Raw genomic sequence first — 26,991 nt, forward strand, 5'->3', positions numbered from 1 at the left:
TGACCTGGTAGAACATGCTGTCCATGACCAGCAGCAGGGATCCTGATAGACCTAAAACTACCTTCAAGGTCCATCAGAAAGGACTCGCTCCTGTCTTGACCTCCACTCTTATGCTCGTGTGCTTAAGAGTGGAGGGCAAGACAGGAGACCCACTCTTACGCACACAAGTCCAGAGGGTATTAAATCACTGCCTCTTGGATTTTTAATTCCCCCAAAGAGGGTACGCAGACCAAAGGCCCTAGTGATTCAAGGAGATTAGTGTCGGAATCAACAAGGGAGAGATCAGTTAATCGATTAAGAAATAGGAATGGGCTCCCTCTTTTGGCTGATTCCCCTACTGTCCTAACACCACCCCCAAGACCAGGAGAGACAAATGGGTGGTGGGCAGGTGTAAAAACCTCAAACAGATTCCTTCCTCCGAGCCAGTAGGATACCGACGATTGACTTGCAATACCTCCTCCCCACCTGAGCCAGAGCATGGTTATTTCAAGAACCGTTACCCCCTGCTCCATTAAAAGTAACGAGGAGAAAGTAAACAAACATCTAAGGGTCCTAAGCTGGAGTACAGCGGGTTTGAGAAACAAAAAAAATGATCCTAGGTGGTCAGACATTTTAAGGGAATTTGATGTGGTGGGCCTACCAAAGACATAGGAAATGGAAAATATCTTTTGGGTGGATGGGTATATAACCTACTGGGAAGCCGCCCTGCCTTCCCCAGCAGGTAGAGCAAAAGGGGGTTTAATAACCATAATTTCCCTTAACCTCTGAGGCACCCATTGCATACTGGATTCTGGCTCCTGTAACTGTTTAGTGGTCCAAATAACGCCTTTTAATACGCCAAAAGGACTTATTGTTAATTTCTATAACTCTTTTGAAAGTAATTCTATAAACAAACATTTATGTAATTTAAAATGTCTTTTAGACTCCTATAGGGAGGAGCAATCCACTTCTTGTTCTGTAATAATCTTGGGGGATTTTAATATACACCTGTACACAATGAATTGTCATGTCGTTGTTATTCTGGGCCCGAAAATTGCAAGGAGGGTTTCTTGAGGACATCTTGGCTGAGTTTTATCTTTCACATCCAAGTGTTAGCTCAGGGGAGATTAGGATCCCCACTTTAAAGGGAAGAGGCTTGAACTCCACAATTGACTATATTTTTATTACTTCAGGCCTGTTACCCCAGGTTGTATCCTACGCTGCGCAATGGTCACATTTTAGCAATCACAATCTTAGACACCTTATGTTGGGCGGGGGCACAGGAGTAGTCGCAAAAACTGGGGAGGCCATCACTGGTAATTCTGTAAAGCTAAAAGATCAGGGCCCCAGGCTGTAATGGAGCAAGGTAGTCCTGGATCATTTTCTTATCAATCTGTGCGAAATCTCAAGGGATGATATTGGTTTTTGACTAGATAGCACGAAAAAGGGGGTAGAAACCCTTACAGCCCACGAAACGCTTTTAAAAGTCTTAAAGCAAGCACCCCAAGATAAAGTCCAAATAGCTGTTTTTAGAAAAACATACAAGCATGTTGTAGAAAATCGTAAAGCTAAAATCAAACAAGAAGCCTGGAATGATTTACTCTGTGTGGATGTCCCCAGGAACAGTGCTAGATTTTTGGAGATTGTTAAGAAACCTCTTTTCTCAGGAGGTTAGTAACTGCCCACTTGAATGTAACATACCTGAGGATCAATGGGTCACTCATTTTAAGCATATATATGGTGATCAGGGCGATGAGGGAACCTTACGTCCCCCTACATCGGACGTGAGTACATACAGCCTGGTTATTTATTGATGAGGAAGTAGGGGAGGCAATAATGCAGATGACTAGTAATAAAGCTCCGGGTCCGGACGGTGTTCCGGCTGACCTTTACAAGCTGAACGTGGCACTTTGGTCCAAAATCTTGACCCATGTATTTAATGTGGCCTCTTTGCATGGTTTGCTGAGGTCTTGGTCCCAATCTATTATCATACCTGTTTTTAAGAAGGTACTGAGAGGAGACCTGCAATGTTACAGGCCCATATCGCTGATCAATTCAGCAGTCAAAGTACTGGAGAGAGTGGTCCTTAGTAAATCAACAGAATGGCTAGAAGAGAGCAATGTTCTATCAAATCTGCATATGGTTTCAGGAACGGTAGGAGTACTAAGGACCAGTGCTTAAATACACAGCTGCTAAGACTGGGACATTACATCTGGCCTTTATGGACCTGCCCTCGGCCTCTGACCGAGTAAACAGATTCAAATGATTATTAATTGAAATGGGACTGGACCGATGTATAGTAATTTTTCTGTCAGACCTGCACAGGGATCTGCCACGGTGAGATACGACCAAAGGGGTAACGATACCCAGCACATCCGGATCACAAGAGGAGTCAGAAAGGGCTGTATTCTAGCTCCCTTGTTGTTTACTTTACATACAAATAATCTCGACTCCTCTTTGTGCACAGCCTGTAAAGATATCCCTCGAGCGGGGGGCCGGTCAATCCCTGCTCTTTTATATGCAGATGATGCGGTCTCATTAGAGCGTACAGCAGTTGGGCACCAGAGTCTCCTGAACTCCTTTGAGGATTATATGAGATCTTTGGATCTTACTGTTCATTTCTCCAAATCTGATACTATGACCATGGGCCTTAGACCAAAAAAGTTTTAAAAAAGTATCTCTGAGAAGGAACTGAAATATCAAGGGTGACAACATTCTCGTATTCAGTAGGGATACTGTTTGATGATAGGGGCTCATGGGTGGCGCAAAAGAAAGCTATGGTAAGATCAACAGAAGCGGCTGTTAATTTTGCGTGTAGGCTAGGGGCCCAGCCAATCCAAGCCATGCTCAACATATACAGAGCTAAATGTATTGCCATCTCTAGGCTGAGGAATTACAAACAGTGGAAAACAAGTTTCTCAGAAATGTGCTCTTAGTCTCGCAATCCATACCCTCTTACATTATCCATCAAGAGTTAGGTATAGACTTTGTTTCAGACCTGATGGGACTGGCCTCGCTCCTGAGTTGGATAAGGATCTGGACAAATCCAGGTGGTGATGAGATCACCCGGGATTGCTTATCCTTGGATAGAGCAAGTAGCATCCCCTGGATAGGTTATGTTAAGAATTTAACGCCCCAAACGTTTTGATTCTCCAAACAAACTTACCGTGGGTTAAATACCTTTTTCTGAAAATGATGCAGACTGAAAGAGAGGCTAGAGAGTTAATGAAACCCATGGTACGAGAACATCTTTTATTGAAAACAGCTCCAACAATAGAACCATATTTAAATGTCATAACAAAGCCTTATCGCCGCTTCCTTTTAAACAGATTTAGATTCAACCTCCAGCAATATGAATTGGCTGTACCTCAGGGATGGAGAAAGGTGAAAGATTTGGGCCCTTGTTCGTGTGATCATTTCTCTACCCAAGACATTTGCACTTTACCATATTTTGTGACTACTCTCATTATATTCTCAAATGTTTTTTAGTACCTATTTTAAAGGATAAAAGTTTTATGCAGGTAAGGCCTGTGTTAGTGTATTTACAGATGTTGAACAATACATGGGAAAGTTCTCATACTGCTAGTTCTTTAGTTGCGGCGGTTAGGGAACGGAAAAGAAGGGCCTCTATGTTATGAAATATTTGAGCTCCTCTAGAATTGCAATGAAATGTTTTTCAAATTGGATGTCATTTGTGCATAAGAATTATTTTTTAAAGAATTTTGCGCAGGCTTAACTTAAAAGATCAAAAGGATGGGTTTTTTCATGTTGAATTTAGTTTATCGTAAATGAACTTTGTATATGTTTTAATGTTGTTCCTACGAGATTTTTCTAGTGTGGTTATAAGGTTTTTATTAACCTGATAAAGTGATTATGACTGACTGATGCAGATTTTTATAAGTGCATGAAATTCACTTGATTTACCCATATAGTCCATCACCAGTTTCTTCAAGTCGACGCGCTGCTCCAGAAGCTGGTACATTCTGGCTTCTTGCTGAGATGTGTCTGCCTCTGGTTTCTGAACATTAACATTTTCACACCTAAGAAGATGATCACTCATGGGAATTTCATATTACAATAGAGTTAACATTTATTATTTGCATGAATAGAAAACGTTTAGTAAAGAGCCTTTTTATTGCACTGTATTTTTCTAGCTAATCTTGCACAGAGTAATTTAAGCCCACATTTTGACAGCATCTGGAAATCATTGTGAGGTGTTCATCAAAAGGGGAAATATATGGTATTCACACACAGCTGAGCAAACTGTGGGCCCCTTTTCCAGTCGTGCTTTCATGTGGTCTTTTCACCTTGCTCTGCACCAGTTTGTGCCAGACTTGTCACATGAGATGGATGTGTATAAGGATCTACAAGGAATGTGCACATCTCAGTGCACAGTAAGTGCATCATTACGATGTCGGCTAGAGTTGCCTCCGACCGACACAGTCATGGTCTAGGGACCAACCGGCCATAGGGTGCGGGCGCATACTCCCGTATCTCGATGGGTGCTTGTGCTGCGGCCGTAAACTGGCCATAGCACAAGCTCCCATTGAGAAATGGGAGATTCTGTTTATCCCTGCACTGTGTGGCAGACACCTCAAGGCGCCTGCCATGTGGTGCAGGGATTAACGGGGGGCACCATAGGTGTTCCCTCAGCCCCCAACCGGAGGCCACAGGGAGAAAGGGTTTCCATTTCGGAAAGCCCGGCATGGAAAGCCTGTCAGAAACCGAGCATCATAATCCCAACAGCAGAAACGCCATCCATTGGGATTACGTGCTGGTCTCCAACTGGCCAACTGGCTCCTGGAGCCTGTCAGAAGCCAGCCAGAATGGCCGACCGGTTTCAGTTTTGACCGCACGCATTGTAATGTGGCAGTCGAAACTGATACCGTGATGAGGCTTTGAAAGCCTCTGACCGCAGCTCGGAATGCCTACAACCGAGCCTCATCGTGATAAGGCCCTTAGTGTGAAATGTCCATTACAGTTATAGTACACTCTTTCTTCCCGGCTTCACCCACCACAAACGTACCATGTCATGGGGCATATCAGTGAAACTAATGGCTTTACGCAAGAGGACCCAAGAAAGGCACCATATTCATTCTTGTGCTCCTTGCATTCCTTGTTGAGATCCAGATTATTCGGGCCTTGCCTTCCAATCCTAGTTGATCACTTAAAACAGCTATTACGACTATTGGTTCTTTATTAGAGGACGTGACTTTTCTAGTGTGATACTAAATTATGGAACTCCTTGCGTTTTAAAAGGTGATTATCTGACATGTAGAAAAATCATCATGTTTCTTCACATTTTTGTTGCAGGGGCTTGTTTCGCACTTCTACATCATTGTTAGGAAACCCTTTGGGGGTAGCCGGTGCGCCCTGATTCAGATTGTTAGAAAATGTTACAAAGGATAAATGACATTTTGAAAAATTATCTTTCCATTTTAATTTAAGCAGTGAAGCTAAAGCCAGAATAATTAGATCTCTAAACTGAGTCCTAGCAAGCAAGCTAGAGCTAATGGGCATGATCCAATGGAAAGGGAATAAGGAAATGGAGAGAGAGGGGAGATAAAAGTAAGCCTGAGGAAGGAGAGAAGAGGCAAAGAGGAATAAGCAGGGGTCTTAAGAGCCAGGAAGTGGGAAGGCATAGAGAGAAGATAAAGGAAGCCAAGGTAGACACGGAGGAAACAAATATAGGTCAGAGAGGGCAGCTAGAGGCAAAGAGAAAAAATAGATAACCCAACTGTAGGCAAAGTAGAGGCTAAAAGAGACCGTAGGAAGCAGAGAAGGGAGTAGGAGATAGAAAAAATAGACAAAAGCAGGAAAAGCCATGGATGAGACAAAGTGATGGAGGCTCTAGGTATACACCTAAGGAAAGAAAGAGGAGACAAATACAAATAGACAAACTGGAAACAGCAGGGAAAGGACACAAAGAAAAAAGGAAATAAGGCATAAGATGGAAAGATGAAACAAAGAGTGGCATCAGTTTTAAGCCACTGGGTACAGAAATGGGGAGGATGGAGACAAAACTGCAGTATAAAGTGTCAGCCAGAGAATCCCTACGCCCATTTAACATCTCTCACAGGCATTAAACCTTCTAACACAAACGTTCTTTGTACATCTTATGTCTTTAATCGTGTTTCACACCTTGACAAAAACTAACTGCATAAGTGGAACCCCCACCACCCTATCCGTATAGTAGCAGTGCACACCTTCTTCAGGTATGTACATTTCCATCATCAGGTATCATAGGCACTTGTTGACACAGCATACATAGTACATGAGATACCACAAAATCAGATAAAATTCATACCTTGTCAAGATGCTTTTCACATCCTGTTAAGAAGAAAAATATAAGTAATGTATTAAAGTCGCATTCATGTTTTATTGGTTGTCATTTTTATTTAAAATTGATCTACCGCTGTGATTGCGAGTAAAGCAGTATTAATGTATATGCCAATTCAAAATCTCATATGGTCAAATGCAGGTTACTTATTTTATTTTTATACACAGTTATCATCATTGGGTCACAAATTGAGCCAAAACAAAAACTAAAGTGGGAGAGAAAGAAAGCCCTATGCAACAAACAGACTGTATGCTATTGTGGGCCTCGTTTAATGGGAATTGGCATTGGGTAGCACCACAAGTCTTCTTGTTGCACTGCCCTATGTCAATGAGAAAAGTCTGGAATGCACCGCATTTCTGAAGAATTGTGCATTTCTGTCCTTTCTCTCTGTGCGGGCGCACAATTTGCTGCCTAGTGCCAACGTAGACACCCTTGCATCATGGTGTAAGGGTCCCTATGTTGCAGGCAGGATTATTCTTGTGCAGAAGGGACACAAGAGGTGTTTCCTCTTTTTATGTCTGCTGCAGAATGTAGGACACATGGAAAGAGGAAAAAATGAGGAAAAATAAAAATATTTCTCCTCAATACGCCTGCTCTGAGGAGGCGTAAGGTTTTGGCACTGCCCCAGGTTCAAGTAATTGAGTAAATCTGTGGCAGCGTCAAAATTCATGGGTGCTGCGTGGGAAAACTCAACGCACCGCTCATGGAACGCCTCCTTGATGCAGAGTGAGGCAAGCCAGCAACTTGCTCTGCTTTGTCTTGCTCCATATACATGAGGCCATGCAAAGCCATGCAGGGTGACTTTGTGTCGCCTCATAGATATGATTGAGAGGCGCCACCGGAGCGTCAAATAAAGTGATGCTCCAGCAGGGCAAGCCTCAAATAAATTAGCCACCAGTATGTAAGTAATGTATGAAACGATCACGACTGAACACTTATGGCTCGGAGGGGAGTACGACGGGCAGTTTCCTTGTAAATTAATAACAACGAAGCCACTAGCTATAGAAGATCCTCCCCTTAGTGCTTCCGGGAGTTGGAAAAGATACTAATTAGAAAATCTCAAGCTGTACCCTCATGCGCTAAAAATGATCTCTTTTGATCATCAGATACAAAAAACAAGTCAGTAGGTCCAAATTCCATTATTTAATAAATGATGTGCATAGTTCAAACAAAGGGAGGAAGACAAAGCTCATTTTCATCTACATTTAAAACAGTACTTGTGGGGGAGGAGAGGTCGCCGTCAGTGGTGAATGGAAGATGTGGAAGGTGGTCAAGCAAAGATCTTCTGGTACGATGGCCCACAGCTATTGTTCTAGATATATACGAGAATTGCGCTGATCAAAAGAAAACAAAATGGCACCTGAACCATCCTTGTGTCCTGTCACAGAGCCTTTGCCTGTGCCTTCTGGTGCAGAGTTAGTAGCACTGTTCCCTGCCTGATCACACTGCCATGCCTGCTCCTCACAGGCAATTGCTATGGCTGTAGACAGAGACAGTGTGAGAAGAATTCCATTGTCAAATTCCTGCCCATCAGATTAAGGTTCCCACCCCTTTCCATTAAAGATGGAAATGGTGGTGCAACATTGGAAATCAGGAGCATGTTATTCTAAGCAGTTGCAAATGTGTCCATCTAATTTGTGCCAGAACCTGAGTTACCTTCTTGACCCCCCAAGCAAACTTTGTAGACATTGTCCCCACTTTGCTCCTGACATCAGTCAGTTTAATCATCATGTCATCAATCTACTTCCGAAGACTATCCAGTGATGCTGTTGGTGTCATTTTTACTCTTAGAAAAGCTTAGCGTAGTCACCTTCAGCAGCTTGCTGTAGCCCAAGTGCCCTTACTACTTGTGAGATCTCGAGCGAAAGAATCCTCCATCGGCTATGGGTCTTTTAATCTTCTTGTAGACACAGCCACATCACCTGAGGAGAACTGAACTCCCCTCATCTTCACCCTCAATTGTGTTTCAGGGCACAGGCCTGTAGTTCCCCTGTATTGTTGGTACTATGGTCACCTTTGTCCCTAGGTCACTGGTGGGCAGTAGAGCGAAGGCAGTAGAGGGAGGGAAAAGCACATGCAAGACAGAAACTAAAGGCCATATTTATCAAGAAGTGATACAGTGCAGCAAGTCAACTTGCTGCTCTGCGGTACAGGGAAAGGGCAGGTATCGCACCAAGCCATAACTCACCTGTATCAACTCCAGGTCCGGCTGCTGGATGGTCCCTTCTAGATCGGTAATGAGGTTTTTCAGGTAGGACATCTGTCCTTCCTGCTGGGTCATACTCCCCCTGATTCTCTTCAGTATTTCGTTATGCTCCTTTTCTAGTCTGTTCAGATGGAGACGTTGTTCTTCTTTCAGGAACTTTTGCAGTTCCTCGAACACACCCACAATCTTCTGCCTTTGGCTCTTGAAGGTATCCTGGACAAGGTTTGAAAATATAATGAAGGTTAGAAAAACTTAAATAGTGTATGAGATCTTTGAGAAGACATGACCCACATAATATGTATGGTCCCACTAAGCTTCCACAAGGTCATATCAAGGTCTGACCTCACTTGCCAGTGCCCTAAATCACAATGCACCTCTCAGTTTCAGATTATGTCACTGTTAGAAATGGAATTCCCGGTTGGCTGAGGTATGCACCCAGGCCAAGCAGGAACCACCCCTCTAGGCAGGGTAACCTAGGTACACTCTAAAAGATCACCTGTGCTCACCCTCTGGTGGCTTGGAGCAGAGCACCCAGGCTTATCTAAAGAGGCATGTGTAAAGTATTTGAGTAACACACACACACAGTAACACAATGAATACACCACAAAAGACTCCAAACATGTTTAGGAAACTAGAAAATATTTATCTGTGAAAATAAGACCCAAACGCCAAACATCCAATCAGTAGAAGTCGAGATGTACATTTTTAAAGATCAAATGCAAAAACAGTACTTAAAAGGCAATAGCGGTCAAAAGGTTACATGAGGTCACAAGGGACCGGTGAAATCAAAGTTCAGGCCGACCACAATGGAGGACAGGCCAGGTACAGGACCCACGCAGGGCCCACTGAGAAACACCTTGGATGGAGCAAAGCATTGATGCTGAGGAGACGATGCGTTGATCTTTTCCTTGCAGTCGGGGTGCTGCATTGTCATCAAGCTTCTCTGAAGTGAAGGCAATGTGTCGTCGTTGAGCCGTGCAGAGCACCGCTGTCGGGCTGTGCAGGCTGTGGAACTGCAGTTGTCGGAAAGCCTCTGCATTGGCATCAAAGGGCAATGCATCGGTTCTGACCGGTGCAGTGGTGATGAGGTGTCAGTCTTGTAGAAAATAGTTGCAGAACCCACTTCTGAGGCCCAGAACTTGGAGAGGGCACCACAGGAAAGGGTAGGACTCACAGAAAGCAGAGTCCAGCAGCACCAGCAGAATTGCAGGAAGTCTGTAGTGCCCCTGAGACTTCACAAAACAGGAGGAAAGCCAGCAACTCCTTGGAGATCACTCGGAGGGAAGTCAGTCAGGGAGCAGCAGCAGGACTACAAGCAGAAAAGTAGTCCTTCCAGAAAAGAAGTCTAGATGAGTCCTTTAAACAGTACAGCAGTCCTTCTGCCAAAGATTCAGTTCAAGATCCAGAAGTGTCTGATTTTAAAGGGTCAGAGACTCAGTACTTATACATCAAAATTCCTTTGATGTAGGGTGTGACTTCAAAGCAGCTCTCTGAAGTGCACAAGGATGCCTTTCAAGCCAGTCTTGTCTGCCAGGCTGTCGGTGGGGGGTGAATCAGTCCGTTACGTTTGGACAGGACACTATCTATTAAAGTGTAAGCGTCAGCATATTCCATTCCTCCCTGGCCAGTGTTTGTGGTTGTCTTAAGTGAATGCACAAAGTGAGCTGTAGTGAAAAATAAAATAGGCTGTTTGTCACTACCAGGACATACAAAACCTAAAAGTACATGCTATACATTTTACTTACATGGCACCCTGCCCTTAAGGTTACTTAGGGCCTACCTCAGAGGTGACTTCTATGCACTAAACGGGGAGTTTAAGGCCTGGCATTTAGGGGTGCTCCTGCAGAAGCAGTGTATATTTTTCAACAGCGGCTCTCCCACTAAGCTGGGAGAGCGACAAAGCTTACTTTTCATGTTTTTTCTTCTCTTTTTATTTGACGGGCGGTCCCATTTGGGTAACTGCCATGCCTGCATTCATTGGGGCAGTCGAGGGAGACCACCCCTTGCTGCCCTGCTGGCTCCCGTGCGGGCCGAGCCTCGGAGTGCGCCCATGGGATCCGGCAACTTTCATCTCCCTGCCTGTTCTTGAGGGAAGGGGAAAGTCTTCTGCTGTGGCCGCCCCGTTCTGCCCAGGCATGGACATGGAAAACAGGGGCAAAGCTACCGCCATTAGGAGGGCCGCAATGACGCTCCCCCATCCTCCCTTTATCTGAGGAGTGGGAACCATGCATGCCCCCTTCCTGAGGAAATCATTAAATAAATCCTGCGCTGACCCCCGGAGCCTTGACCCACCCTGAGCGTAAGGTAAGGAATGGCGGCAGAGCCCCATGTGCTTCTTTGAAAAGAAAAGGTCAAGGGTCACCAAACTTAAAAATACCATCATGTGAGACCCGTTGGGTCGAATTTTATGATCTTGGGCCTCTTTTACTCATGATGGCATGCTCTAGCCACCCGGGGCATTTGCAGCAGACCTCCTCACCTCCAAAGCAGTGTAATCCTCAGAGAGCTGGCTTTCCTGGCTCCTTATGCCAGCCTTCCTCCTGGTCTCTGTCTCTGGAATTAGAAGTGCAGGTCTTTCCTCCAACGGGTCCTCAGGGAGTGTTAGGGGACCCGCCTTACAGGCCCTTGTGGAGACCCACTGGTCCTGGGTGGTCAAATGGGGTGAGTCCTTAGTGGGCATCAGGGTTCTTACTTCCAGTTGTCCATGGTGGCCCCAGGATCCAACAGTGAAGCATAGAGAAATCACCAGGCAAGAGAGAGTCTCTCCCTTGTGCAAGAGTTTGTAAATGGGAAAGGAAGGCTCCATATGCCAGGTACACCTGACCAATTCTAGGATGCCATGTCACCTCTCCACCCCTGTACCATCCGTCCGTTCAAAATAGTCTCACCCAAGAGTCACTAGTCATATCTCCTCTAGGGGCTTCAGCTCCGCCCATCACTGACATCGCAGGCAGGTCCTTTCATTCTAAATCTTCAAAGGGGAGACCCTTCCTGTACTGGCTGCAGAGGTTTGGGATCCATCCTTTATTTAGTGAGCTTGGGGAGGGCTAGGGCAGGTCCATATCTGGTATAGCGTGACAGCAGTGTGAAAGCTGATTGATTGATTGATGCAGATCATTCAGCCCCACCCCTTTCCTCCTCAGGAGCTGGATGAAGCACTGTTAATTGAACCCTTTGTGTGAGCAGGCATGTGTTCTTGGGCTGGAGAGAAATGAAATTACCTGGCACAGCAGGGTATAAGGGCTCTGATCCTGAGCTGAGACAGAGAAATATGACATTTCCCAGATGACCCATAAATGGTACAGATATCTAGTTGGAGCTTGCAGGAGTAATTTTCCCGCACAGGTCACACCCCAATACGATGCGTCACAGGTCTTTGTAGGCCAAAGGGAAGGAAACTGCACTCTATGGCAGTTTTCTCCCTATGTGTATAGCAAAGTGTCACCACAGAAAAATAGTAAATCACACTGACTTTCCCTTTTAGTATACACTAACAGTAGTATCCCACATGTAGCCGATACACGTGTGCTCAGGTGTGTATACACATGTTCACATGTAACCAGCCAAGTGCGCCTTACTCTTTTTGCATCACAGAGGCCTCATCTTAAAAGTGGGTACTGGTGGTAAACATACTGAGTCCATTGGCCATGTGATTACCGTGGGTGAGACACATGTAGTGAGACTCACCCATAGTAAAATGTCCACAACTGGGTGATCCAGAAAGCAACAAAAAAGAATCTAGGTGTAGTGAATGGCGTAACCCAGGAGTTTGTGTATTGAGGTTTCACAGAAAAAGCAGCCCAGATTTTTACGGATTTTGGAAAAACATTCAGGTGTACTGTGGCCCCAGCTTGTTGCGGCATTCCAAAACCAAAATAAAGGTTCAACAAAAAATGTAGAGCCCAGAAGTTGACTAGATCGGAAAGACTAACATACAGGTCTTCAGATGGATGGAATATGGTACTGAATCTAAAAAAGCATTTAAAAAATGAACTGACCAAAAAAATATGCTTTAGCATCTGGTATAAATTGATACTTGTATAGCGCACTACTCACCCGCAAGGGTCTCAAGGCGCTTGTACGAATACCGCTGTGGAACCCATCCTGGCTTTCCCTGTGAGGCGTCCACTCCTGGGCACCCCCAAGGTGGAGGCCAGGCATCCTTAGCGTTGTGGGGGCCGTTGTGGAGATTAAGCAAGCTATTGACCAGAGTTGCAGAGTGTGACTCCATGATTGGAATGGCACCGAGGCGAGAATTATCAGGTCCGTGGAATTTTTGAGCCCAAGACCCGCCGAGGCGGGGAATTGAACCCTGGTCCCGGGCTAGACCTCTGCATCAGGGTCTGCCGCTCTAATCATTGAGCCAAACTTCTCCCAAACATTGTGCAATGTAGGGACATGAGAGAATATCGGAAACTCTTAAAAATGGCCAACAGATGGTAATTTCTATTCTATAACACTAACCTGACTTTTGATAGATAGTATAACCATTCTTACCAGTTGTCTTACAGCAAAGGTTTCATGTTTTCAAAATATATTTTTTTCTGGATTTTGGAATAGTTTATCTAATGTTTTCTTCATTTTCAACAGGCATGCCTCTCTTTGTTTATAACCCCTCTTTTCCATAAAACAAATACTTAAAGATGTCTTTACTAACTGTTTTTTGTTTTGCAGTGCATATACAACATGATTAATTCATTAAAATAAGGTGAATTGCAGAATGAAGACTGAACACCCACGTGGATGTATAAACAATATTGTTGCAAGGCTATTAGGCCATACACCAGGCAAGGATAGTTAGATGGTTTCAATATTTTCCGTTTTGGAACAACCAACATGTGTGGGCATTTTCGTCTTGCAGCAGACAGACTGATGTAGAGGTGTGGAAGTTACTTGAGATCTATTGCTTTGTAAATGGTACAGCAAATGGATTTATCTCGCTCCCACTGGCAGCTGTAGGAGCATTCAGTGCAGGTCTTATATGAGTGCTTGTCTTTACTCAGTGACTGATCTTGCACCAGGCTGTAATGCTGCTTCAGTGAGTCTGTTGCTGATTCCATCTCTAAACAACAAACGTTGAGCAAAAGACCGGTCCTGTGCACACATACAATTATATAATCACTGATCGATACAGGTAAGTACAATGCATCAAAGAAAACATTCATGTATGATTTGAAAATTCCGTTTAATAAGCATAACCAGCCGACACGTGTTTCATCGTGGGAAGTGTGAACCACGAATCTTCAGGGCTGAAGCTAATGCCAAAATAGCAGTAGATGCCCACTACCGGTGATAATTCCAACCCGGTACGGTCAATACAGGGTCAGTCGGACTGCACAGATTAGTACTGTCTCTTCAAGATAAAACAGCCACGATCAGAAATAACTTCGTACCGCCAGTCGCGTAAAAATCCGATATGCATAAAAAGTATCTTAAGGGAGAGATTCCCGCTAGTAGTAGTCTGGCAACGTGTTCGTTAAGACAAGTCAATGACATCCATTATAAAAGAAGCGAAGCGTCCGAGCGGCCTGGCGGCAAAAATTCCGTATGTTAGTGTGTCAAACAAACGTTGAGCACCTTCACAACTTGCTTGAAATCTTCTGTGCTGATGAAGATACTGAGTTGTGTTTGTTATAGTTAGTTCATATTATGAATATTTGGCCAAATTTGCAATGAGGTCATGCAAATTAAAACAGGTGTCTTTTCTGCTAGCATTATTTTGAGAATCGTTTTTACAGGTTTTTTGTTTCCAGCTATTTGTGTAGTTTCCCTGGGTTTTCCACATCATAAAGCTACCGAAATGTTATATTGCTAGATTAAACATCAGAGAAACTAAAGCTGATGCTACAGCACAAGTATTTCCTAAAATCAATCAGAGACAAAAAATTGAGAAGATTGTGCCCTTTCGAAGCCCCCATTACCTTATTCTTTGCTTGTACGTAGCCGATGACACATTTCGAAGAAAGATGATTACTTGTTCCCTGCAGTACTGACTTTGAGCTGAAGAGGGCGTCGATAACACCGATTTGCACATGACTGGCCTCTGAATTTACTAGGTCTGGGCTTAAAATTCCGTTCCGGTCGCGGAAATTGCGATAATTTGACATTTTCGCGTTCCGCGGAGAGCGCGAAAATGTCAAAATTTCCACCATCCGCATTTTACCGGAATTCTTTTGCTTGTTTGCGCTGTAAAATAATACATTCTCGCATGCGCGCGATCGTCTTACCTGAATCCCCGCGTTCGCCGACAAGTTTTCCCGATCCGGTCACGTTCTCCATGAGATGTTGGATTGTTGATAGCCATTTGCGCTGTCTCGCGCCTGCAGTGACGTCATTCGTTGTGCGATCACGTCTTTCTTCTCGCGATCATGTACCGCGAGACAAGTGAAAACAAGATGTCTGCGCCCGAGAGCAACCACATGGGTAAGCTGGCGAGGAGCGACCATGCAGAAAATACCACGAACGGGTGGGAAAAAAACGTCCGCATCTTCGCGATATTTCCGCGTGTTTGCGGAGATTTTTTACATTTTCGTGATAATTTGCGAAAGTGAACTTCGCAAATTCCGCCCACCCCTAGAATTTACAAATGAACTGAGACAGTGCACTGGAGCGTGCCCAGTTCTGCTTCTTACCATTGGCTCCCACTGAGGCAGAGATTTCCATCATTCACCGTCCTGTTTTCAAAGCAAACAATTTTAAATGCTTCAAAAACCAGCAACACAACCAGAAAGCATGCTTCTTATTTTGAAAGAGATTATATCTCTCAAGTGCCTGCCATAAAGTAATGTCCGAAGTGCAACCGGATATACGTCATTGGGGACCAAGAATAGCCCGGCGGCTAAGTGTTTTATGAGGCGCATTTGTGGTGAAATGTCCCCTCATTTGAATTACTAATCTGCACTCATTTAATGGCCCAAGGAAAGGGTGACGCAGGCGGGGACCAAAGGTCAACTTGATCAGGAAGCAACTGGAAGAGAGTTGTGGTGCCATCTTTTGTGGGACTTATGGCACATACGCAGCGCTAACACTACTGAAGGATTTCTCTTAGACTGCCTCCCACAAGGCAGTGATACTGCTGATTTGCTTTACAAGGCGGCAATTACCACGCAATGCCTTTAACACGCAGTGGGTTTACCGCGCAATGCATTTACCACGCAACGCATTTACCACACATTGCCTTTACCATGCAGGTCTTTTCCATACATATGTCTTTATTAAGTATGCAAGATTGATTTTGAGTGCCCCTCAGGCTTCGGCAGAACTATGCCGTTTCTTATATTTTTGATATTGATATTCTATTGAGTTTCCTGACCCCAATCCCCAGGATGTTGGTGCCACCACCAAGCCCTGTGGGGCGGGGATCCGGTCACTTCTGTCTTGAGGTGCCAATGTTCCTGTGCCTCTGCTTCCGCAAGGGCCAGGAAGTGACTCTCTTTTGTCCCTGGTTTTGAAACCTTCTAGGGACTTTCGCCCCTTCATTGACCTGAATAAAGAAAATATCTTCCTCCAGCGCATTAGCCTTCAACATGATCACCTTGCGCTTGGTGGATGCCCGGCTTGCAGGATGCTTCCATTCATGTCCCAGACCACCTGAACAGTCAGTACCTGCTGAGGTTTGGGAGGGGTCCTGCCAACGTCAGTTCTGTATTCTGACTTTTCCAACTCAGGGGCAGTTTTTGCTACACCTTTATTCATTTTCTTTTTTAAACAGACTGACACCAAGAAGTCTGCACTCACTTGGAGGGGCAATGTTCTTGTTGTAGCTGTAGAAGTTCAATATAATCTTTGTTCAGGAGAGGCTTTGTTCCCCAGGCCGGCTCCTCTGCTACAGCAGAGGAGCATCGCCGCACTGCTTTTAAGCAGTGCAAAGTAAAGGAAACATAAAATGATAATAACTTTGAGTTTCCTGCTGCTTTGCGCGCGGGCGGATGAACGGGGCTGCTCTGCTCTCGGAGCAGGGCAGGGGAGGAGTGGTTTGCCCACTCCTAAGTGCACATGACTATTTGGCCGCCCAAAACAGTCATGCGCACTTTACCTGTTCTCCATGCAGGCTGTAATACAGCCTACGTGGAGAACATGCTCAGGCCCCCATTCCCTGGCTGAGCGTCGAACCAGGACGCCCAGACCAATCACAATGCTGCATTACAGGATTATGATCAGTCAGGGAAGCCTGGCGGTGCTTCCTGGGCCTCAAGTCTGACGGGGAGAGCATGAGCAGAGCCGCGGGACCCGGCGCGGCAAGATAAGTGTTTATTTATTTATTTTTTACATCGTGCACTGTTTCCCTCCCCTAACCACATCACATCCCCCCGTGCACCTGCATCCTCCCTGCCAACCGCGAGCCAACGCCAGCCGCCACTGCTTTTTCCAAACAGACTTGGAACTATCTTCTTTCTATCGGCAGAGTGGAGGTGCAGTCTGCAAGAGAGTCTAATGTTGATGTTCATGGCTACTGCTGCCTCAGCCAGGAGGTGGCTCTAGATTCAGGGCTTCAAGGTAGCTACCGTGATATTGGGCACCTGGGCTTGTTTTCACCTCATGCTATTTGTGCTACACGTCTCGTTACTGGAAACCAGAAAGCCTGGATTAAAAGATCAAGGCGTTTGCGGGATCCCATTTCAAGGTTCGTCTCTGAACGTCCTGCACAATGTCAGAGTTCTTCTGTCGCCTCCTCTACTGGGTGACTATGGCCATCAACATCTAGGGTGGGGGTGTCTCATTGATGGTCAGTTGCAGGGCCATTGGTCAAATGTGGCAGATGATCAATTCTTTTGATCTTTTAGTCATTCTCTAGGACTTTTGGGCGTTTGCAATTCACTTGCAGGCACCTGCTGATTTTCACTGTGTGACAATCTGTTTGTTTTCCTGATGGACCTCGTATGTCCTGAGGCAGATCAACTCTCGGGAGGAGGTTTCAGTCCCCACACGTACACCCACTCCCCGGTGGTGCTTCAGGAGCATTCAACCTACTTTGGCCTTCCATAGATGGATCTTTTGTCATCTACAAACAGTGTCCTCCTTCCCCAGTTTTGCATAGAGAGGTAAGGGAGGTTGTGTCTGAAAACTCGTGGCTGGATGCCCTGTCTTTTCATTGGTTTCCCAGCTATCTCCATATCTCTCCTCACATTCTCCTCTTCTGAATGCCGCTGGAGAATATTTAGGCTGAGGTAGAGATATTGATTGTCATGGCTTCTTTTTTACCTCACCGCTGCTGGTCCTTTGTGCTCCTCTAACTGGTGTTTGGTGCCCCATTCCTCCCAACTTGGAGTCGGGTAATAAAGGTGGTGATGTTCCAGAGATACTGCAGTCCATTTAGGGTTCTTGGTGTGTCTCCTTGATCATCTGCAATAAAAAAAATTGTTTGTACTTCGAAGTTAGTTGAAGCAGATGCACTGACGGACCATCGGTCACCCAGATGCGTGAATAGGCACACACAATATATTAAATGTGTGACCCCAGGACTTAAGCCATATCAAAAGAAAGCTTGGGATTGGATGTACGTTTTTACACTGTGGAGCCCTGAAAAGTCCCTCTGGGACGAAACGCGTCGGCTACTGGATTTTATCTGACCGACTTGTCTTTATATAAAGAAAGTCCAATAAAAAACTTTTTGAAAACATAAACAACATTGAATTGGAAGTTCTTCGATGTGCATACAAAGACTGTCCTCCATTTGAATTCTACATACTTTATCGTTGAGTGCGGAACCATTTTGAGTTTTATGTTGGTTTCGAGCTTTTTCCAATTTTGGAGTAGAGAAGGGTGTACTCCTTGCTTTCTTGCACCAGTATTTACTATCCATATATTGTATTGACAGGTGCAGATTATTCCTGCCTCAACCCTCTGGTCGCTATTATATATTGAAAGTGAAAGGGTTTGTTCCTACACCTTTCCCTTCATAGAATCGTCCCATGATACGTACAAATCTTAAGGGTCCTTATTTTGAGACTCTAGTTTTGCCCCCCTCTGCCTTGCAACATGGCAAAGATTGCTTTTTAGTTTGGAGAATTGGAGTTGTTGGTAATTGCAGCCAGAATAAACATGGACTCATTGCTGTCAAGTGGTTAATTTGTGAAAAAATAAGTGCTGGAGCTCTCGTCAAGAGGTAGCTCACACCAGTCCATTACTCCAATTTGCACCGCCTATATCAGAACCAACTACACCATTAAACCCTACAAGTGGGGAAAGGATGTGGCGTAACGTCCAGAGCTGCTGACTTTGGAGTTGGGGACCCAGGTTTGAGTTTTGGCGTAGACTCAAAATTCTGTGATTCTGGGCATATCACTTAATTTTCCTCTGCCTGCCAAAAATGAATGCGTCCTTTACTGGTGCTCATGAAACCTTTGGGTTGAGTTTGCACTTTAAGCGCTGGTGTTGACGATTAAGTGCCAGTGCCGCATACCGAAAACCACCAGCTCAAATTAAGCACTGCTGCAGTGATAGAACTCCTCACGGTCAGCCACTGTTCTCTTGATAATCGACGCCTCTAAATTAAAGCCTTTGTACCTTTTTTGTGTGATGGGACAATATGCAATGACTCTCCTATCTCCCTGGACCTTTAGTTTTCTAGCAGACAGTGGAACCCTATGATATTGTAGCTCATCTTACAAGCCATAAACTTCTAAATTTCAGCATCACCATGTCACTTGGATTCACCCTGACACCATCCTCACACTCAAGGAACACATTGCCATAAAAACAAAGACGGCCTCGTATCAACACTCTACTCATAAAAAAGTTACGCTGTTTCTCTCAAAAAGGGAGTTTCGAACTGCGTCTAAGCGCTTGTACCTTCCCATCTGGATGGTGAAAACATCCCGCACCATAGGCTCCTAGGTGACACTCTGGCCCTCCGTAGGGGCTTCCTGCATGCTGCAGCAAATCCCATCATAGAGCCTAAAGAATTATGATCACATCACTGCCATTCTGATTCTACTCCAGAGGCTCCCCTTGCCAGTCAGAGCCATGTTCAGATTCAGCTAAATCATTTACACCTATCACAACCTGAACCACCACCAATCTGCCTGGCAAGTGAGGTGTCTGGTCCCATTCAAACATGACATACGCTCACCATCTTCAGTGGCTCGCAGCACTCCCGCAGTCAGGACACCATCAGACTTGAGATAGTTTAAAAACGAAAAAAACAAGGCAGCAGGCCATTTAAATCTAGGTACCCAGGACTGGAACATCCCAGTATGGAGCAGGACCTTCCTAAGCCAGTTGAATCTGATGAAGAGTTGAAGACGCGCTGCTTTAAAGAACACTGCATCTTGATGCAGGAGCAGACAACAAACCACCTACCTCTCAAATCACTGGTCAACTGTATCCTTCCCTTTCGCCACGTTCATCATTCTGCCTTTGGGTAGGTTTGTGTTATATAAATACCACATACATACAAACATTGTTAGCAGGGGCGGCCGGCAATTACTAATAATGACACTTATCTTGCCGCCGCCGGGTCCAGAGTCTCTGCTTTTGCTCTCCTGTGTCCGATTCCAGGTCGGAACAGGAAGCAGGCCGCCAGGCTCCCACCCCTAAGCCAATCATAACACTGCAATGCATCATTGTGATTGGTCTGAGCACCGGAGTGGTGGGCATGTGATCCATGCAGGCTGCAAATGTAACCTGCATGGAGAACAGGGAGGTTTGCAGGACTGTTTTTGGGGGTCCCGAGAGGGCCGACCAATCAGTCATTGCGCACATAGGAGGGTTGTACTCTCCTCCCCTGCTTTCCAGCCCCGCTGCCCCCTCAAGCTGCTGCAGCAGGAGGGAAACAAATAATAAGAACATTATGTTATTAGCATTTTTTTCCCTTTCTTTTCCTGTCTGAAGGCAGTGAGGCGTGCCTCCTTAGCGGAGGAGCTCCCTCTGATTGTTAGCAAGTTTATATGAGCGTGTTGGTGGATTTGAATCAAAATGAGAGACATGAAACGATCCAAATGATGAGTTGCCACAAGCATTAGGAAGTACAATTTGAAAGTGTAGGAGGATCAAAGTAGAGGCTTTGAAGCACACATAAAGGTTAACAACACACATACTGCTGTCACAGTAAAATAATTCTGCAAACCGTTGCTTCCTTTTTTGTGACCACCCTTTTAAATCAGCGATTCAATTTCGATTAACCTTATCAACGTTGTTACTGTTTTGCCTCTTGCTTTTCAAAAACCATATAAAGAGCAAAATCAATGACAGCCACTCTTGCCAAAACAGCAGCCACTTGCCTCCATCCTAGCTGCTTTCTTTCGTTGATTTGATGTAAACAGTTTGAGTTCGTCCAACTCTTTGTCCAAAAATGTTTGCCAGCTCTGGAGGGTTCTCTGTTAGAAAGAAAAGATAGCACTTAAGGGTAACGCTTTATAGGGCTCTCGCTCAGAAGACATATTTGCCATTGAGTAACACAACACTTTAAAGACTCAGTGAATATAAAGGTGTTTGCAAATTGAGATGAGTGATGATAGTTATAGGACCTAGTCTGCTTACTGGCAGCAAGAGTGGGCATCATTATCCATAGAGGTCTGTGTGCTGGAGGTGGAAGTACACAGTGATCTCACTGAGCAGATATGGACCACTGTACGGAGCAACAATGGAGACATCTCATTGTTCTAAGGTTAGGTGACCGTATGATGCATGATGTGGACAAGGGTCTATGTTCTTCCAGCAATCTCACCACTTCCATACTACCCAATCAGACCTCATGTAACCCTTCTTAATTAACCTCATCCCATTCAGCTAGTTTGTGCCAGCAAGTATTCTTCACCATCCCTACCAATAATGCCACCAAACACTATTTCACTCATTACAGAGAGATACTTTTCAAACTGAGACTCATTGGAAGCTTGCATGAGGAGTCTGCCTTTCAATAGCAATGTTAAGACAATGGAAAGAAAATGGAAAGAAAATAGCAGAGTGGAAATGAAGAATGTAACATCAAACAGAAACACATATGTTAAACTTCTTCAGTGATAGGGGTTGTGTCAGATGAATTCTCCCTAACAGAGACTAGGATGTCTCTGGATCGCAGTTGCAATCTTGGTGCCTGATGAATGCTAACACTACTGAGAGTGACACTCTTACCACCTTAAATGATAGCGTAGAAGAGGTAGAAATCATTGCAACTGTGGGGGAATCAGCGCTTGTTCCCAGCCCGAACCGCTAAGATTATTCACGCTGCTATCGATGACCACCAATCTTGCTGCTATTTTGTTCATTTGCACAATCAGCTCTATTTACCTCGTGAATTGTTTGTATTGTACTGTAATTTGCATCCCACTTTTAACTTTGTTCGGCTGTTTTAAAGTAACCCTCGTTTTTTAAACATTACTCATGTTTTTACCTGTATTGCACTGAATCTGTCCTCTCGGAGGGGTAACTTACTCAGTGTTCGGGGAAACAGGAAGTGGGGAATTTAATCTACTGTGACCCGCCATTTTGTCATAGCGCGGTCTAGTTGTTACTGCGACGGAGGGGATAAAACTGCACGCTGCGCTAGCGCGCTGTAGAACCGCTAAGATTATTCACGCTGCTATCGATGACCACCAATCTTGCTGCTATTTTGTTCATTTGCACAATCAGCTCTATTTACCTCGTGAATTGTTTGTATTGTACTGTAATTTGCATCACACTTTTAACTTTGTTCGGCTGTTTTAAAGTAACCCTCGTTTTTTAAACATTACTCATGTTTTTACCTGTATTGCACTGAATCTGTCCTCTCGGAGGGGTAACTTACTCAGTGTTCGGGGAAACAGGAAGTGGGGAATTTAATCTACTGTGACCCGCCATTTTGTCATAGCGCAGTCTAGTTGTTACTGCGACGGAAGGGATAAAACTGCACGCTGCGCTAGCGCGCAGCGGACGCGCGCAGCGGGCGCGCCACTGGCGCGCCGAAGGCAAGCCCGTCTGCGCCCGTCCGCGCCTCGGACGCACTGGATCCTGCCGATCATTATAGTAGAGGTAAGATACCTCCAATAAACTTGGGGCCCCGCGTTATGTACACTGCTAATGATCTTAACCTCCTTAATAATGTGGAAAACTGTTGTCCCCACTCTTTTTCAGCCGGCCCCATGGTAGCATGGAGTTGTGACACATGCCACTGGTCCCTCCCTCCCCCTCAGTGCACTGTGCTACATCCTCTGTCAGATGATCATGCAACCGCGCCAAATATACCCTCAAACTTTTATTCCAATAAGGATCTTAGATTGATGCTTTTAAATACACGTTCAGTAAGGCAGCATGAATATCAAATCCAGGATCTTCTCTCTGATTCCAAACCTGACGTGTTATTTATTACTGAAACATGGTTACATGAAGGCTCTAACCCTACTATTGCTAACGCCATTCCCACAGACTACCTTATCGCCAGGAGTGATCGCGTAGGGGAACGTGGAGGAGGAGTTGCAATTATTTATAGAAATATATTTACCTGCTCAATACTCCCCAAGCTGGATTTGGCGAAAACAGAAAGCCTGAGCTTTCTTCTCAAAATCTCTCCACAGTACTCTATTGCTGGGGCTCTGATATATCGGCCGCCTGGGCCGGCCACCAGTTTTTTAGAGAGTCTGCAGTTTGCCATTTCCTCCCTGGCCGCTAATTATGATCACTGTCTAATCTTAGGGGACTTTAACATACATATGGATGCACCCCATAACCTAGATTCCACTAAGTTATATGACTCCCTAAATATGCTCCATCTTTCCCCATATGTCACACAGTCTACCCATGATAAGGGACATTTATTAGATCAAGTTTTTTCTAATAAACCTATTGAAATGGACACACCTCTTCCTGTAGCCTGGTCGGATCATTACTTGCTTACTTTCAGCATTACAATACCACTTGCTACTATGGCTAAGGTCTATGTACCACGTACTAATAACTTTAGGTCATTTAAATCAATGACCTCGGACGCTGTTGGATCCTTTTTAGGAAATCATCCCCTTGCTTTTAAGGACAATCTGGTAACTGATGTACCCTTGCTGGAGAATTGGCTTGAATCATGCGTCAATAGTCTGGCCCCTCTCCAAACCCGAACTGCCAACAGAGGTAGACCAACTGCACCCTGGTTTACTGAAAATCTTAGAAAAAACAGGAGTCACTGCAAAACACTTGAAAGGTTATGGCGACAAGACTACGACACTTGTACTAAGCTAGCCTATAAGAACGCCTTAAAAGCATATCACTGTAATATTCGTATAGCTAAAATGAATTTCCTTAATACGAAAATTGAACAGGCAGCCAATAAAAGCGCCGAACTCTTTAGGGTTGTTAGAGACTTTACGTCCCCCACTGTTTTAAAAAATCCTTTTACCCCTACTAAAACGTGGACCGAGGATATTGCCCTATTTTTCTACAATAAAATTGCCTCTCTCGAAGCTTCTTTCAGAGAGGTGCGCCCTAATCGCGATCTGGAGCCGGACTGGCTTTTCCACCAACCTCCCCCTGCCTCTAACTGCCTACTTCATATTCCTGCTATTCCTTTAGAGAACTCCTTACATCTCCTTCGTTCTCTAAAGTCTGGCTCCCCAGCCGATCCCTGCCCTGCAAAAATCCTTGCCGCTATTGCGGAAGTTATTAATCCTGCTGTTAATAAAATTTTGAATCTTTCACTTTCCTCAGGGACCTTCCCGGATCAATGGAAATCGGGTAAAATTCTTCCCCTGCTAAAGAAACCCTCTGCAGACCCCTTACAGGCTAGTAACTACAGGCCCATCTCCTTACTTCCGGCTTTATCTAAAATCCTGGAGAAATATGTCAATCATATTCTTGGAGAATTTATAGAATCTAACAACATTCTACATTCCAGTCAGTCGGGTTTCCGTGCTAACTATAGCACCGAAACCGCTCTTCTTGAGATCTCTGAGCTGATAAAAGTCACTCTGGACACTGGCGGGTGAGCAGTGCTGGTCCTGCTCGACCTATCGGCGGCTTTCGATACCGTACCTCATGACCTTCTCCTTGATCGTCTCTGGAGATGCGGTATTGGGCACTCCGCCTTACATTGGTTCAGTTCCTACCTAACTAACCGACAGCAAACTGTCTGGTCCCCCCCTTTTGAGGCCGACATTAAAGCTATGAATGTAGGAGTCCCTCAGGGCTCAAGTCTGAGCCCTACACTATTTAATGTGTATGTTGCTCCTCTGGCACAGTTGGCTGAATCCTTTGGTGCCAGAATCGTCTCTTATGCAGACGATACCCAACTGCTATTCACCTGTGCCAGGGGAGAAATCTTGGACGGGCAATCCATCAACCGCTGCCTCTCGGCAGTTTTCAGCTGGTTTAACTTTAATCACCTGAGATGTAATTCAGACAAATCAGAAATGATTTTTTTTGGCGGCGCACCAGTTGAAAACTGGCGTGACTGGTGGCCTTCAAACATGTCTCCGCCCTCAGACCTAGCTACCACAGTCAAGAACCTGGGGGTGAAACTTGATAATAAGCTTTCCATGAATGCCCAGGTTCAGTCTGTGGTAGGCACCTGCTTTGGCTTACTCAGGATGATGCGAAACTTTCTTCCATTGCTTTCTCAGTCACACAGAAAGACAGTTGTCCAGGCTTTGGTACTATCTCGCCTTGACTATGCGAATGTTTTGTATCTCGGTTTGCCTGAATATCTCCTGAATCGCCTCCAGGTGGTTCAAAATGCTGCTGCTCGGGCGATCTATCTGGCCGACCGCCGCACTCATACGACCCCTCTTCTGAGAACTCTGCACTGGCTCCCGGTACGCAAGAGGATTCTCTTTAAAGCTTTGGTACTGGCTTTTAAGGCCTCCCATAATATTGGCGCACCGTATTTAAGGGATCGCTGCCAATATTATGTACCTTCACGTTTGCTACGATCCTCTACTGCCCAAAGACTTTGTACTCCCAGGTTTTTTCTTTCCCGTCAGGGTGGCCGTACTTTTCAGGTACTGGCGTCCGCCCTATGGAATAACCTTCCTTCTGACTTACGCCAGGAATCTGATCTCTTGCTTTTTCGTCAGAAGCTAAAAACATCACTGTTTCCTTTACTTGGGTCTGTGATTTATGTTTGTTGAATATCTTGTTGCGGGTTCTACGATCAGCGCCGGGACACTCTCGGGAGTAGCCGTGCGCTTAACAAATACCCAGTAACATTAACATTAACATTAACAATACCACTGATAAGTGTTACAGCAAACAAACGAAGGACGGAATGATGACAATGCAAACATTCTCCCCTTTCAAAAGATCTGGGTTAAATCCATTGTTCTTTTGCCCACTATGCCACCCCAGTTTGCACCCAGCCATATGCAAATCAGTCTTGACCTGGCCTGACAGTTCGGGCTGGACTGTTCTCATTGGGCGCAGGGTCAAGACTGATTTGCATATGGCTGGGTGCAAACTGGAATGGCATGGTGAGCAACAAAACGATGGATTTAGGCCCAGATCTCTGTACTTGGGTGAATGTATGACATTGTTCTGCATTCTGTCCATCAACTGTTCTTTTTGCTAATACCACTGATAGTCCTCCGATGGTTGAAGCCAACACAAGCAACGCCAGTATGCTCTGCACCCTATTGAAGCAAATTAGTTCTAATTCTTCAGCTGAACCTGCCACTAAGCAAAAGCGGATAAGCATCAGACCTTCTGGAGCCAAAGTGGGACCGGACCAGGCAGCCATTGAAAGTGCTTGTAATCAATTAATTATAGGTGATGTCAACATTGAGGAGATCTATGGTAGACTCACAATGATTTTGGAGACACAATTAAAAAATCAAGAAGCCCCTCACTACATTGAATGACACATAAAAATGTCACCAAAGTCTAATTTCAATTTTAAGGCAAATGATAATACGTGCCCAGATGAAACAAACCCACCTAAAAGTGCATAGTGGGTGCAAAAGGAAAATAAGCTCAAGAGCATGGCCCATCGCAGCCGATGAGTGAAGTCACAACTGCCATACGGGGCATACTGGATGCCTAAACCAAAAGCCCGTGGATCAACTAATGACAAATTCTAACCTGGAGGCCACCAACAACTAGGCAGCATGATCTAACAGCCTCGGATGGAGGTGCCAGCAGTAAACCCAGGTGTGTGGGAAATTGGGTAGACATCACTATATTAAACCTGCCACCGGAGGCCTGCCCAGATGTTTTGATAATGGCAGGCATACCACCACTATGACAGAATCAGGAGGAGTCTTGACAAGAGTTATGTAACAAGGTCATCCTCATCCACTGGTGCAATGCATAGAAGAGCTCTGACGTCGCAAAGAGTCAATAGATCATTATGGTCACGGTGGTAGGTTGGATTGGGTCCTCTGCGAAAAGCATAGCTGGGGATTGCATTGTTGTCAACTTTAGAAATCCACACAGTATATGGACGTGAATGAACTGAGCTGGGGCGTGGTAACTAATATCGTTACCCTTCCATTGGGTTATTTGTACACACCACCGAATGGGATAATGGTACCACACCAAAGATTTCAACAACATCAGTTACTCCAGAGTA

The 26,991-nt window shown here is 45.0% G+C and overlaps 1 protein-coding gene across 2 annotated transcripts in view; it reads right to left on the reverse strand.

The window, feature by feature from the left end:
- The window catches only part of LOC146859316 (E3 ubiquitin-protein ligase TRIM39-like), a 149,555-nt gene that overhangs the window by 91,131 nt on the left and 31,433 nt on the right, over positions 1-26,991 (reverse strand). For both annotated transcript variants that reach the window (XM_085649984.1, XM_085649985.1), the window contains exons 2-5: positions 20,747-20,842; positions 8,508-8,738; positions 6,287-6,309; positions 3,904-4,019 (exon numbers count right to left, since the gene is read on the reverse strand). In XM_085649984.1, the coding sequence (XP_085506110.1) occupies positions 3,904-4,019; positions 6,287-6,309; positions 8,508-8,738; positions 20,747-20,842 (466 nt within the window). The remainder of the gene's footprint in view (positions 1-3,903; positions 4,020-6,286; positions 6,310-8,507; positions 8,739-20,746; positions 20,843-26,991) is intronic.

This window comes from Triturus cristatus, chromosome 3_2 (assembly GCF_964204655.1).
Source record: "Triturus cristatus chromosome 3_2, aTriCri1.1, whole genome shotgun sequence".
NCBI classification, from domain to species: Eukaryota; Metazoa; Chordata; class Amphibia; order Caudata; family Salamandridae; genus Triturus; species Triturus cristatus.